General features: G+C 44.9%; 1 protein-coding gene across 3 annotated transcripts in view; it reads right to left on the bottom strand.

Moving 5' to 3' along the window:
* Positions 1 to 11918: 11918 nt before the first annotated feature.
* VPS33B (VPS33B late endosome and lysosome associated) overlaps positions 11919 to 15514 on the bottom strand; it is a 31799-nt gene continuing 28203 nt past the window's right edge. For all 3 annotated transcript variants that reach the window (XM_026000831.2, XM_072737308.1, XM_026000837.2), the window contains 7 exons: positions 15079 to 15125; positions 14360 to 14492; positions 13671 to 13744; positions 13059 to 13160; positions 12806 to 12881; positions 12583 to 12699; positions 11919 to 12288 (listed from right to left, as the gene is read on the bottom strand). In XM_026000831.2, coding sequence (XP_025856616.1) covers positions 12209 to 12288; positions 12583 to 12699; positions 12806 to 12881; positions 13059 to 13160; positions 13671 to 13744; positions 14360 to 14492; positions 15079 to 15125 — 629 coding nt within the window. In that variant the 3' untranslated portion in view covers positions 11919 to 12208. The remainder of the gene's footprint in view (positions 12289 to 12582; positions 12700 to 12805; positions 12882 to 13058; positions 13161 to 13670; positions 13745 to 14359; positions 14493 to 15078; positions 15126 to 15514) is intronic.

The following is a 15514-nucleotide window of genomic DNA, read 5'->3' as shown; positions in this document are numbered from 1 at the left end:
CAGAACCGGGCACCTGTCAGGCAGTTAAAGGTGAATAGTGCGGCTGCTGGTCTTAAGACTCAGGTGACAGGCTTTTGGAGAAAAATTTAGTCAATCCCCCTTCCCCAAAGAAAGAGAATGTTGTCCTAACCCTAACCAATTCCACTTTCCATTTTTTGACCTCTGAATTGGCTTTTCCCCTGACTCAGGGGTTTTGCTTCTGATAGGGCTTTGCTTGCAAATGGAACCTCGGGTATTGGAACAGAAAGGCCTCAAGAGTGAGGCGGGGAAATAACTGAAATTGGCCTGACTAATCAGGCTCCATGGGGCTAGGAATGCAAGCAAATTTATGACCAAAGATGAGGGCTCTTGCAAGAGACCTCTGAAGAATAAGGTCATTTATAGGATTCCCTGCTAGCTGAAATTTAATCTGGAGGGCTTATCCAAGGACTGGCAATCCAGCCCTCTGAACCTGCCCTTGGGCTACCACTGGTGGCCTTGGGGTCTCTGAAACACATAAAAGGATAGAAACCAAAAAAAAAAAAAAGGATGGAAACTGGGCGGGGGGGGGGGGGGGGGGGGGGTCACACCCCAAGGAAGCCTCATCCTGAGCAGCACATGCCTCCCGCTGAGAGATCCTGGGTGTTTCGCTTGCTTTCTCAGTCTTCTTAAAGGAATATCACTATTTTGGGCAGCCTCGATGGCTGAGCGGTTTAGTGCCGCCTTCAGCCCAGGGCGTGATCCCGGAGACCCAGGATGGAGTCTCACCTCTGGCTCCCTGCATGGAGCCTGCTTCTTCCTCTGCCTCTCTCTCTCTCTGTCTCATGAGTAAATAAATAAAATATTTAAATTATTAATCTCTCTAAGCTCTATGATTAGGTCCCTTTTTTTCAGGGAAATCCAGAGGAGGTGGGTAAGAGTGACTACTCCCACTGGCCTGATCCCTCCTGATCCCAAGATGTTAGGCCACTTTATCACCTTGGGTAGGCAGTGAATGAAGGGACACCTTGGTTTAGGCAAGAGCTGACTTGTAGGGACACCTTCGTAGTCAACCTCTCTATAACAGATACAGAGTAAGAGATCGAGATGAGAAACCAACCATCCTCAGCAGAGACGCCTCTGGATTGCATTCTGAAAAATTGGGAAAAAATTTGACCCACTGACGCTTAGAAGGACAGAAATGGGGCAAGAGACTCCTACCAGGATCACGGCGTGGGAAACAAACCATCCTTCTTGGGGACTTCTCTAGATTGGTACTGCAGAATTGAGTATTTTCCCCCTTGTAAAACTGTTCTAGTGTTTTCCATGGGTTAAAGTCAGCAGATTCTTCAAGGCAAGGTAAAATAACGTGTGACTCTTACAGCAAGGCACTGTCTCTTCTAAAGTTCCCGAGGACTTTCCCTTGGTGTGCCTTTTAACCCACTGGAAACTATTTGGATTACAAAATTTAGGAAGGGACTGATTTCCTGTAGGTCTGCACGGCCTCACTGGGATCTACCAGTTAGATCTGCAGAGAACAGGAGAGGAGTTTCTCCCTCATTCATTTCCCAGGTTAATGATTATAATTGGAGCCAAGGGTGATTAGTCTACCTCAGGATGGAGACTTTCAGGAATATTCCCAAGCAGCTGCCTACGCTTTTTGTTTCGGGGAAATTCCCTGTCTTCTCTGGCCTAACAGGGACTGCCTCATTCCACTCATTGGTGGAAGAACATGGCGTTAGCTCACCTGTCCAAGTGGATGACCTTTAGCATTGGGAATCCTTTTTCTCAGCCTCTGGCTGAACTTTGCCTCTGATCCTGTTTCTGAACCACCTTGGGTGCTGCCTGCATATTTGGCTCACTTCAGATTTCCCCACCAGTGTCTCAAATAAAAATTGACAAATGGGGAGCAAAGTGACTTTTAAAAAGGGGACCCAGGTGAAACATATTCAGTATGTACATATGTATGTGTTTGTTTGTTTGTTTATGAGAGAGACAGGCAGAGACACAGGTAGAGAGAGAAGCAGGCTCCACACAGGGAGCCCGATGCGGGACTTGATTCCTGGACCCGGGATCATGCCCTGAGCCAAAGGCAGATGCTCAACCACTGAGCCACCCAGGCTTCCCATTATTCAGTATTTAAACTAAAGTTTGTTGATTTTTTTTATTTTATTATTTATGATAATCATACAGAGAGAGAGAGAGGCAGAGACATAGGCAGAGGGAGAAGCAGGCTCCATGCACCGGGAGCCTGACGTGGGATTCGATCCTGGGTCTCCAGGATCGCGCCCTGGGCCAAAGGCAGGCGCCAAACCGCTGCGCCACCCAGGGATCCCTAAAGTTTGTTGATTTAAGATAGACATGTAACTTTTATTCTATCAAGGTTTGCCAAAGGTCAAATAAGCTTGGGTTATCTGTTGCAATTTGTTAGCAAAGAGATGACTTAAAATGGTTTATCTTCTGTCTTAAAGTTTTAATAGGTAATTATTAAGATAGCTTTCAAAGTTTTTGGTAAACTACAACTTTAAAGTTTTGCTTGGATGGTAACTGAGATTGAATTCATTGGACATTTAGATCTTTTCCAAATAGGATATAATACCAGCACATTAATTACTAAACATAGGTTTGTGCTTTTGACTTCTTATTGCAGAGAAACTAAGGATTTTTTTAAGATTTTTTTTAAAGATTTTATTTATTTATTCATGATAGACACACACACACACACACACAGAGAGAGAGAGAGAGAGAGAGAGAGGCAGAGACACAGGCAGAGGGAGAAGCAGGCTCCATGCTGGGAGCCCGACACCGGACTCAATCCTGGGACTCCAGGATCGCGCCCTGGGCCAAAGGCAGGCGCCAAACCGCTGAGCCACCCAGGGATCCTGAAACTAAGGATATTTGAGTCTGTTGGTAAACATGCTTTGTGCTTAATAGATCCATAAATTGGGGCAGCCCCGGTGGCGCAGTGGGGTTTAGCGTTGCCTGCAGCCCAAGGCCTGATCCTGGAGACCCGATCCTGGAGACCTGGGATCGAGTCCCACGTTGGGCTCCCTGCATGGAGCCTGCTTCTCCCTCTGCCAATCTCTCTCTCTCTCTCTCTCTCTCTCTCTGTATCTCTCATGAGTAAATAAAATAAAATCTTAAAAAATCCTTTAAAAATAGATCCATAAATTTGCCATCTAAAGAGTTTTGGTATAACGGTTCACAGTTGTTACTACTTAGTTTTCACTGGAGACTAAGGTTTTTAAGAGTGAAAAATTCTACTAAATGTAATTAAGACTGATGGAGAATAGGGAAGTCTGGGTGGCTCAGTGGTTGAGCATCTGCCTTTCGCCCAGGGCGTGATCCTAGGTGCAGGGATCCAGTCCCACCTTGGGCTCCCTATGGGAAGCCTGCTTCTCCCTCTGTCTCTGCCTCTCTCTGTGTGTGTCTCTCATGAATAAATCAATCAATAAATAAAATATTAAAAAAAAAGACTGATGGAGAATAAGGAAAACTATATAGAAAGGGTGGAAGTGTGTAAGAAAGATACAAGAATGGGAATGCATTTTTGTGAAAGGTATAGGAAGGTAATTTTGTTCTAAATAATGCTGGTTGTTTGAAAAGAAATGGCTTGGGACAAAATCTGCATATAAAAGAAAGTTGTAGGGCAGCCTGGAAGGCTCACTGGTTTAGCGCGCTGCCTTAGGCCTAGGGTGTGATCCTGGAGACCTAGGATTGAGTCCCATGTCAGGCTTCCTGCATGGAGCCTGCTTCTCCCTCTGCCTGTGTTTCTGCCTCTCTCTGTCTCTGTGTCTCTCATGAATAAATAAATAAAATCTTTAAAAATAAATAAAATAAATAAATAAAGTTGTAGAAGGTTTGTGAGAGAAATCTTTGGAAAGGAATTTTAGGTGTGGTCAGGATGGAACTAAGATTGAAATGAATGGATTTTACTTTTTTTTTTTTAAGATTTTATTTATTTATTCATAGAGACACAGCTAGAGAGAGAGGCAGAGACAGGCAGAGGGAGAAGCAGGCTCCATGCAGGAAGCCTGACATGGGACTCGATCCCGGGTCTCCAGGATCACACCCCAGGCTGCATTAAACCGCTGCACCACCAGGGCTACCCCAATGAATGGATTTTAAAAGTACACAGGTATAAGATTAAGTCTGCTTTCTCTCTGTTAGAAGAGACAAATTTTCTTAAATTGTTGGTCTGCTCTTGATAAGAAAGTGTAAACAGTTGTTTTCTCCTTGCCAATCCAGAGAAAAAGTTTTTATGTTTTGCCTATCAGGTTGTTAACATCCCTAGTCCTATTTAGGCGTGTGCTTTAAAACTTTCAAAGATTTTAACGAATGTCTCAAGATTTAAATTGGAAATGGAGTCTTTTTGACTTATTAGGCCTTTTTTTTTTTTTTTTTTTTTTAAGATTTTACTTATTCGGGGGATCCCTGGGTGGCTCAGTGGTTTAGCGCCTGCCTTTGGCCCAGGGCGCGATCCTGAAGTCCCGGGATCATGTCCCGCATCGGGCGTGGAGCCTGCTTCTCCCTCCTCCTGTGTCTCTGCCTCTCTCTCTCTCTCTATGTCTATCATAAATAAATAAATCTTAAAAAAAAAAAAAAAGATTTTACTTATTCATGAGAGAGAGAGAGAGAGAGGCAGAGACACAGGCAGAGGGAGAAGCAGACTTCATGCAAGGAGCCTGTCGCAGGACTCGATCCCAGGTCCCCAGGATCATGCCCTGGGCGGAAAGTGGCGCTAAACCGCTGAGCCACCAGGGCCACCCCATATAAAGGATCTTTAGGACAATTACAAGTTTTAATTTCTTTAAGATGAAAGCAGAAATTGATAAAAATCTCCAGAACTAACTAAAGTTTCATTCAAATTAAGAATAGTGGGCAGCCCGGGTGGCTCAGCGCTCTAGTGCCACTTTCAGTCCAGGGTGTGATCCTAGAGACCCAGGATCGAGTTCCACCTCAGGCTCCCTGCAAGGAGCTTACTTCTCCCTCTGCCTGTGTCTCTGCCTCTCTCTCTCTCTCTGTGTGTCTCTCATTAATAAATAAATAAAATCTCTAAAAAAAAGAATAGTAAACGGGGGGACAGCCTGGGTGGCTCAGCGGTTTAGCACCATCTTCAGCCCAGGGCCTGATCCTGGAGACCCGGGAACAAGTCCTGCAACGGGCTCCCTGCATGGAGCCTGCTTCTCCCTCTGCCTGTGCCTCTGGCTCTCTGGCTCTCATGAATAAATAAACAAAATCTTAAAAAAAAATAGTAACAGGGGACTAAATAAGCCAAAAAGATTATAGTTTTTTAACTCTTGTTTGAAACACTGCTGGTTCTCTAATGTTTGCACTCCCAGGTTAGGAAAACCTAAGATATCTATGACTTATCAGAAATGTAAAAAAGTATTCATTTGTAGACAAAATAAAGCATTAACTTTTCTCTCTACTTAACCCTCTTCAGACGTTCAAAAGGTGTCTCAATAAGCATTCTTCCATGGCAATTACAATTATTTGCACAAGTCCAATTAGAATCTGTTCTTGTAACAGGACACCATTGGAAATATTGGTTATTTTACCAAGGCTTTGACTGGAATTTTGAGACATGCATATACTTAGATATGACCAAACAGCTTTAAGGAACTAAGGTTGACTTCATAAAATATGGAGCCACAAAAGCCACTTGGAAGTGTTGGCCTGATACCTTGCTTGTGGAGTTCCCAGCAGCCTCACCAAGTGAGTAAAGAATGTCACTCCTTGGCAGGTGCAGGAACCTCAGGATACTCTGGGGACCTGTGAAGAGGAATCTGCCCAAACCTACAGGTATTGTAGGCATATCTGATGGCAAGTAGTTGGCTTGGCTTGGCTTCTGGCCTAGGGGGCTACAGAAAGTTCCAACAGGGATGTCTGGGTGCCTCAGTGGTTGAGCATCTGCCTTTGGCTCAGGGAATGATCCTGGGTCCAGGGATTGAGTCCCACATCGAAGTTCCAACAAAGTAGATTCTAAAAGATCTATATGATTGGGACACCTGGGTGGATCAGTGGTTGGAGCACCTGCCTTCGGTCCACAGCGTGATACTGGAGTCCTGGAATCGAGTCCCACATCAGGCTCCCTGCATGGAGCCTGCTTCTCCCTCTGCCTGTGTCTCTCATGAATAAATAAATAATATCTTTTTAAAAATAAATAAAAGATCTATATGATCAATCATTATTTTTGCTGAGCTTATGTAAGTAATTAGGCCAAATTTGTTAAAACTGGACTTGTTTTGCAGACAAGTCAGTCCTGATGCGGTTACCTTTGATTAAAAATGAGGGTTATTACAGAGAGAAACTTTCAGATTTTTTTTTTAATAATCTGAATTTTATTTTTTATGATAGTCACACACAGAGAGAGAGAGGCAGAGACATAGGCAGAGGGAGAAGCAGGCTCCATGCACCAGGAGCCCAACGTGGGATTCGATCCCGGGTCTCCAGGATCGCACCCTGGGCCAAAGGCAGGTGCCAAACCGCTGTGCCACCCAGAGATTGTGAGAGAAACTTTCAATAACACATCTTTGTGGATGTTAAATTATAGGTCTGATCATTTTATTTTTTTTTATTTTTTTTTTTTTGGTCTGATCATTTTAAATGAATGTCGTTTGCCTAAGCTAGTAGACTACTTGAAATAAACTTCAGAGAAATAGCTTTTCTGTCTCTATACAATAGCTCAAGTACAATTTTTTAAGATTTTATTTATTTATTCATGAGAGACAGAGAGAGAGGGGCAGAGACACAGGCAGAGGGAGAAGCAGGCTCCATAGAGGAAGCCTCACATGGGACTCGATCCCGGGTCTCCCGGATCATGCCCTGGGCTGCAGGCGGCGCTAAACTGCTGAGCCACCTGGGATGCCCAAGTATAGATAATCTTTTTGCTTTTCATTTTATGGGGATAATAACAGGATCCCATGAGTGTCTGATTTTATTTTTTTTAATTTTTTTTTTGAGTGTCTGATTTTAAACAACAAAAAAATGGAATTCCCCAGCCATTGTATATACAACTAGCACTTTGGGTTTTTTTTTTTTAATAACTTTAAAGATTTTATTTATTTATTTATGAGAAACACAGAGAGAGCGAGAGAGAGAGAGAGAGAGAGAGGCAGAGACATAGGCAGAGGGAGAAGCAGGCTCCATGCAGGGAGCCTGATGCAGAACTTGATCCCTGGATCTCGGGATCATGCCCCGGGCTGAAGGCAGATGCTTAACCACTGAGCTACCCAGGCGTCCCACAACTAGCACTTTGACCACTTCTGTATGGCTGGGATGATAAAATTGCTCCTTTAAAGCCAGAGTGTACCCCACTGCATGGGGTTAACTATGGACTTGTGAAGATAATGGATGACCCCACTTTATGATTGGATTGGATGATGTACTTGGGGATGCCCTTATTCCTTGATAAGTTTTCTCATACTTGCTAGTGATTCCTTTTAATTATAATACTGTTCAGGCTAGATCTCAAACTAAGAGGGCTTCTTGATTGTTTTATCCCTTAGTCATGTTTATCCCAGAAGCCACCTCTGCTGAGGTACAATCGCAAACAAGGGCTATAGCCAAGCATACAATGGCTCCCATGGCGAAAAGAACCTCAAGGCTCACTATGGGACTTGTAGGGCTTATGTAAGGACTGCAATATAAAATAAGCAAAACAGTGTGCTTGCAGAGCAGGACTCTAAATAATACTTCCCAGGCACTGGATTACACTCAAGGAAGAATTAAGTCAAGTTAGAGAGGGACTTCTCAAGAACTGCACTGCTATTGACTATCTACTATTGCTGTACCATTTCTTGTGTGAGGAGCTTCCTCACATGTGTTGTTTTAACATTACAGTTAACTCCCACAAGGTGTTCCAATTAATAGGGGGCATTTGTGACCAATTAAAAGAATAAAGATATCCACTGATCTATTCAACAAAATTGATAATTGAAGATCTTATGTAAGGAATGTAACATAATTTACATTCCTTACATTTACATAATTAGGGCCTAATACTTGTTTTATGTTAATCCTTTTGCATTATCTCCCATAAAGTTTCCTTTTTAATAGTCTAATAGGCGTGAGTACCATCAAGCCAAAAGTTATATGACTCACCACAAGTCTTGCTACTCAGCTTCAAGATTCTTCCCTGTAGTACAGTCCCCGAAACATCTAAAGCATACTTAACACCTACCAAGAGGATGGGCCTTGTTTTGCACTGATATGGCCTGTTACAACATCCCTAAAAATTTTTTGGGATTATGTGCTGTAGGCAAGCTGGGATTATCACCCGTTACCAACGAGATCTACCTCATCTACTCCCCGACTGTGACAATACTGTGGTTCTCACATCAGATGGGGAAACAGCAGCCTTAGCCCTCTCCCTTGTGGCTCTCCCAGCACTAGGAAAAGTCTTACACCGTGAGATCCAACAAACTGCTTACTCAGCAGAACTCTGAATGACACATCTTAAGCGTAGATGCCCTAAATCAAGAACTAAGTGAAGTTAGGGCAGGACTTCCAGAGAATTGGGCCACTATTGATTACTTACTACTTCAACATCACTTAGGTTGTAAAGAGTTTCTACATATGTGCTGTTTTAATATAAACAATTCTCGGGGATCCCTGGGTGGCGCAGCGGTTTGGCGCCTGCCTTTGGCCCAGGGCGCGATCCTGCAGATCCGGGATCGAATCCCACGTCGGGCTCCCGGTGCATGGAGCCTGCTTCTCCCTCTGCCTGTGCCTCTGCCTCTCTATCTCTCTGTGACTATCATAAATAAATTAAAAAAAAAAAATTAAAAAAAAAAAAAAAAACAATTCTCATAAGGTCTCACTATAAATGACATTCAAGTGTTGTTCAAGCTCAACTGCACAAAATCAGTGTCTCCCCAGGATTATTTGATTGGTTTGGAAATGGGTCAATATTTGAGATGCTCATAGAAATTATTACTTATAGAAATAATTGTTGAATTTTGTCTTTTTCTGTTTGCCAGTGCCTATGTAGCTTCAAGCCTTCCAACATCACTTGGGAGCCATACTGTAGACTTCTCGACTGACCCTGAGAATACTCTGACTGCCTCCGTTCCCCCCCCTCATGCCACCCCTTTTCAGCCTGAAGCAGCCAGAGCGGTCATCATCCCATTTCCTAACGGCAGTTCGGGTTACTATTCCAAGGGGAGGAAGGATGTAGGAACAAGTTAGGGGCAGATGGGACTAGGCAGGGAAAGATAAGGGAGAGGCCCAGAGTCAGGGTTCCAGGAATCTGTGGGCTCCCATAAACCAAGGACCCCAAAGGCCCAAAGGCTCCTACCCATCCCAAGGAAACAGATAAGACAGTAAAAACAGAAAAAAATAAACCTGGCTCCCTAGCTCCAAAATGTTAGGGGGTGTTCCCCTTTAATAGCTACTAGGCTCACAGAAACCCCAGATGTAGAGAAATATTATGGAGGAGCTATTAACCAGAGAGAAGGGAACACCTTGTTTGTGCTCATGATATTTACAAAGAAACATCTTGTTTGTTCTAAATAAAGACATGATATTTACAAATCCACCCTGATGTGGATAAAAAATTTACCAAGTTCCCTGGTCAGTTACCTATAAAAGACAGACCATATGGACTCCTGGGTGGCTGAGTGGTTGCCCCTCAGCCTTTGGCTCAGGGTGTGATTCCAGAGTCCCTGGATCGAGTTCCACATGGGGCTCCCTGCATGCAGCCTGCTTTTCCTCCCTCTTCCTAGGTCCTTGCCGCCTTTTCATTTGCCTTTTCTATGAAGAAGTAAAAGATGCTTGTTTGCTTCACCTGCAGGACCAGGTTTCTCTCACTTTCAGAAGGACTTAACTGGTGCTCTCAACACCCTTTAACTTCTCAGCAACAGACCAAACATTCATGCCCCTAATGGAGTGAGCTGCAGACACCATTTTTTTTTTTAATTTACTTGTACTTTGTTGATTAACTGTAAAGTTACTCAGCTTCAAAAACTTGTGATCCTCAGACATGTTCCCAGGGCCAGCATCATACGTACCCAGAGATAAGATAATTTTGCTATCATGTCCTTTGCACTGTAGTTCTGAAGCCAACAAAGTCATAGAAGTATTGGAAGATATCCACTCAGAGCATATATTCAGCGTGTGAAACACTGTAATGTGTGTTTAAGTAGGACCCTGTTACAGGATCCTGTATTTCTATTGAACAGCACTGTTCTGGAATGTAAGTGCAGTATGCCACTATGGTCTATATCCTTGGTCACAGAATCTTCATCTGCCACATGTTCTTTGTACAGACTAACAGCCCCTGTCAGCATTGTCTTTGATCTCACACACTAGCTTGACATAAAAATTGTAAAAATTCTAGCTGGATGCCTGAGGTATGCATTTTCCTTGGAATATGCACTGACACTGCATTCTTCTATGGAAGGAATAGTTTTGGGACACCTGGGTGGGTTAGTGGTTGAGCGTCTGTCTTTGGCTCAGGGCGTGATCCCAGGATTCTGGGGTCAAGTCCCACATCAGGCTCCCTGTAGGAAGCCTGCTACTCCCCCTCTGTCTATGTCTCTGCCTCTCTCTGTGTCTCTCATGAATAAATAAAATCTTTTAAAAAATTAGAAGAATCGTTTTGATGATCCAACAACAGAGATTTGGATCTTTCTTTTGGGTAAGTAGTAGATGGGGAGCAAAGGGAGTGGGAGGGACAGTCTTGCCAAAACCCAGACAAAAAATAGTAAGGATCTCTGCCATGGGGATGGTTAAGATGAGCCAGAAGCATTTAGAAATAATGGGTAGTGTGACCAGCTGAATGTAGGGGATGAAAGAAAACATCTAAGGTCAAGGTTATAATTTCTTTCATGAACAAAACTTGGGTAGACGAGGATGTCAATTATAGGAATACAGAAAAAGGAGCAGATTTAGGCATTCAAAGCGAGGACAGGAGGTTCAGTCTGAGAGTTTATTTTAGACATGTTGAGTCTGAAGTGCCTGTGAAGGACTAAGTTGGAGACACCAGTGTGTGAAGCTCAACAGGAAGACAAAAGCTTGAGATCTGGAAGCAGGTGACAACAGAGGACAGGGAGGGTATAGGCAGAGAGAAGTAATCCAAGGAGACAGAAGCACAACCCAGGAGACCACAGGAAGACAACAAAAGAGTGTCTATGGAAGCTGAACAGAAGAGAAGAAAAGCAGTTATCAGTAAGGTCAAGTTAGAGGAAGGACCACAAAGAGAATGATAGATATGGTTTCAGTTGACAATTTTTAAAAGGTCAAGGGAGAGAAAGGCCACTAAAATCAGCAAGAGGGGGCACTGGTGACCTTTTTAGTAGTACCATTTGCCGATGCCTGAACCTACTCTAATGGGACACAACCTTTCACTCTGCAGTAAGAGGCAAATGCTTAATACTGAAGTGCTTCCTTAAGTTAAAACAGTAACAAACTTCTTTTCTAAGATCTTATTTATGCATTTTTTATTTATTTATTACTTTATTATGTCTCGTGAAAGACAGAGAGAGAGCAGGCTCCGTGCAAGGAGCCCAACATGGGACTTGATCCCGGGACTCCAGGATTATGCCCTGGGTGGAAGGCAGACACCAAACCGCTGAGCCACCCAGGGATTCCCAAACTTCTCTTTTCTAAAGTATAATGAATCACAAGAGGCGCCGGGCTGGCTCTTTTGGGAGACGCTACAAGCCTTAACCTCAGGGTCATGAGTTCGAGCCCCACATTGGGCAAAGGTTTACTTAATAAAGTATGATGAGCCACAGTATTTTAGAGTTAGAGGGTGATTGCTTTTCATCTACCTAGTCCGTCCTCTTCGTTCCATGGTTGAGGAAACACTGGTACAGGGCAAGTTTCAGGAGAGAACCAGACCAGACCCAGAGCTGCTGCAGAGTCCAGGCCACAGAACACATGAAACCCCACCCCTCCCCACCTCTGCCAGTGCTTCACTAAGATGGAAGTGCACATCGAGAACTACATGACACTTGAGAGTAGAGGCTTTATTTACAATGATACTCAAACAAGATTTAGCAAAAGATACCTCTTCCCCCTTGTATCTTTTCAGCACAAGCTATACTTCATAAACAAAAAAAGAAATATCCTGGCGGCAGGAAGTGAGCGCTCTCCTCATAACTTCCCTAAGTCCCAAGTCAATTCTGAGCTCCTCAGCTCTTAGTGGGGTATCTGGTGGACACCTGGTTAACAGATGGGACCAAATTCCTGTGTCCTGTTGGGAAACGTGTCCAGGGAAGAGTCAACCCCGGCAGGAAGAACTTCAGGCTTTCACCTCACTCATGGCCTCCATCAGGCGAGCACTATTTGTGATTGCTGTTGTCAGAAAAATGAATCTGTACCCTACGGAGCCAAAAGCACAAGCATCAGTGACTAAGCAGATCAGAGGTCCCCAAGCCTAAGCCACGTCAAGTGCTCCAGACCAGGGCAGCAGGTTGCAGACATGGATGCACCAGTGCCATGTTCACAGGCCTGATGACTTGCTGCACCCAGTGGAACTGCTCTTCAGCCCACGGTTTGACTCCCTGCTCTTCAGCCCACAGCTTGACTATAGCCAGTGGCAGCCAGAGGCCCACTGAGCCACCTTCCTGAGCGCTGCCTGCTGTTCCCCGGCTCCCACATTCTGCCCTCTCTTACCTTTCTCTCTGCCCAAGAACCGGAGGGCTGAGATCTCTGAGAACGTGCAACCACCCAAGAACACCACCAGGATGAGGCGCAAGCACTCGCTGGAAGTCTTGTCTTCCTTGGTCATGTCTGCAGAGATCAGACCAGACTCAGGTCTTCGCTGGCGTGCTGGTGCTGGGCAGTGGCCCCGGCTCTCCGCTCGTCCCACTTGCCCACACTGGCCAGTGCCACGCACCTGTGAATGCCAACTCACTGCAGTTGAGCAGCCGCACCACTTCATCCAGACCTTGCCAGCTTCGCCGCTCCAGCACCTGGGAGGCACGAGCACCAGTTGCAAGTCTAAGACAGGAGTAGGCTTAGGAAGGGAAGGTCACAGCAGCCCAACTGTCACATTTATTGTTAGCTACTGGGGTAGTTAAAAGTTGGGACAGGCCAGGGACCAAGAAAAAGCAGAGAGTGAACAAGGAATGGGAGTGGGTTGCTCTCACCTGCTCGATGATTCGGCAGCTCAGGGGCACGTAGGCACCACTGAAGACGTATGCCATGTCCCGTGGCACTTTCAGATCGTACTCGCCATCCACACGTGGGATCTGAGGGCAAAGGGGATGATGTGAGGCACATTACAACTACTCTCTCCAGCCCTTTATGTGGTTAAAGAAAAGTACATCCCAAAAAACAGTTCTTATTTCAGCTAAAGGGAAAACCAGCAAAAGCCCTTAAAAAAAAAAAAAAGAATCCATAACCAAAGATTAAAGCTTTTGCTCAGTACCCACTGATTCTCCTGAATGAGCTCTCTGTGCTCCCTATCAAAAACTGGAAAGAAGATGGCCCTCTGAAGCTCCCCTGGTGACATCGGACATGTCTCTCACTGATGTGGCACTTGGCCTATCCTCTGGCATTGGTGGGTGATTGTTACATGTTTATTAAGTGAATGAATCTCTATGTCTTATCTCATTAGATTAAGCTCATGATTAAATGCTACCAAATGAAAGGACCTTTATAAAAAAACAACAACAAAGAGATATACTCCACCAAGGGATTCAAAGTACTCCACCAAGGACTGGACCCATGACTTCCCCATCCATCCTGTTTCTACATACCAAATTCAGCTTCTTGCTGATGGCACGAAAATTGCTCCTCTTGGCCAGAGAACTGAAGGCATCAGTAATCTTTCCTGGGAAGGAAACTTGTGCTGGATTTCATCTAAGGTCTATGGATTCCGTGACACAGCCACAGATGATACCATTCAGAAATGGCAAATAGCAGGACTACTCACATCTCAAGACCCTTCTCCTCTCTGAGGAGCTGCTCACCTAGAATTCTCTGGAACCAATCAAGACCCTCACCACCCTTCTTCCCACCACAGTCTTCCTCCTCCTGCAGGGTACCTGCTATCTACTCAATGCAGTCTACAGGGTGATCTGGGCTCACCGGTGAAGTGTGTGGGGCCATGGAGTCAAACTGACATGGGTTCAAACCTGATTTACTACTGAGAGACTATGAACAAGTCAGTTCACCTCACTCAGCCTGTTTCCTTATCTACAAAATGGAGGTTATAAACTTATATTTGTTGCATTAAGTGAGAAACTGTTATCTACAGTTCTCAGCACATCGTTGAGTGTTCAATAAAGGGAACATGCTCCTACTAGCAGAAGCAGTAGTAATGCCAGGAAGAGTGAAGAATCACATCGTCCTTTGCCAGCTCATTTGCTCCCTCCCAGAGTGCTCTGGCTGCTGTGAGAAGGGAGGACTCTGGCCATGGAAGGGGTTCTCCATGCTCCCTGCTCACCTGCAGCCTTGTCCGTCACCAGCTTGCTCACTTTACTCTCCACAGCTGTGAGGGTGTCCCCTGGGGCCTGCTCTGTTAGAAGCCCCGCTCGCCGCAGATTGGAGAAGGTTAGTAGGTGCTCAGGGCCATAGCTCTGAAAAAAATGTAATTCAGCCATTTACTGAGCATCCGCTATACCAAGGTCTAATACTGTTAGATAATATGAAAGTGAGGGACAGAAGGGCTATGCATTCTGTGCCCTAAGGAAATACCCAAACACCAAACAAAGGACAAAAAAAAAAAAAAAAAAAAAAAAAGCACAAAACTATGAGAGAAAAGAGAAAGCTACTGACGTAAGGGTGCTGGGGAGGGCTTCACAGATGAGGTAAGACTGGAGAAAGATCTGGAAGGAAAGCCGTATCAAATCCTCACAAGATGGTTCAAGTGCAAGTGAGCCCCAGGGGTGAGAACTCACCACCTGGTCCAAAAGCTCAGTGGCTCCAGTTCTCCCAGCACTGGCCACCCACCAAGAGAGCAGGGAGTGGGGGAGTCAAAGGCAATGGGAGGGTCTCTACATGCTGAGAGGTTGACTGTCCCAAGATGCTCTAAGAGGGAGGCCAGAGTGTCAACAACATGGAGATGTAAACAAGAAATGGGCCATTTCTTCTTCTGCCTCTTTCAGAAATGTCCAGGTCCTCCCTCCACCAAGCTCCCTCCAGAGCACACTCTCCCGGCCTTACCTGCAGATACTGTGTTTTCAGAGATCGGTAATCCTTGGGAATCAAACCTGAGGATCAGAGAAGACAGGTTCATGCGAACACCAGCTGAGGTATCCTGAAATCTATAGCCAACCCCCCCTACCCTCTTGTGCCCCAAAACACCCGTATCAGGAGGAAGGACTCAGTAAATGTTAACCTTGGCTCTAGCCAGGTGATTCTAAGCTGACTCCTAGGGGTGCCTGGTTGGCCCAGTGGTTAAGCATCTTGCCTTTGGCTCAGGGCATGATCCCAGGGTTCTGGGATCGAGTCCTGAATCGAGCTCCCCACAGGGAGCCTGCTTCTCCCTCTGCCTCTCTGTGTCTGCCTCTCTCTCTGTGTCTCTCATGAATAAATAAAATCTTTAAAAATAAAAATAATAAAATAAACGGACTCCTAAATTTAAGCTTGCTCACTAAGA

The sequence above is a fragment of the Vulpes vulpes genome, chromosome 14 (genome assembly GCF_048418805.1).
Source record: "Vulpes vulpes isolate BD-2025 chromosome 14, VulVul3, whole genome shotgun sequence".
Classification (NCBI taxonomy): domain Eukaryota; kingdom Metazoa; phylum Chordata; class Mammalia; order Carnivora; family Canidae; genus Vulpes; species Vulpes vulpes.
This window is presented reverse-complemented; position numbering and strand designations above follow the sequence as displayed.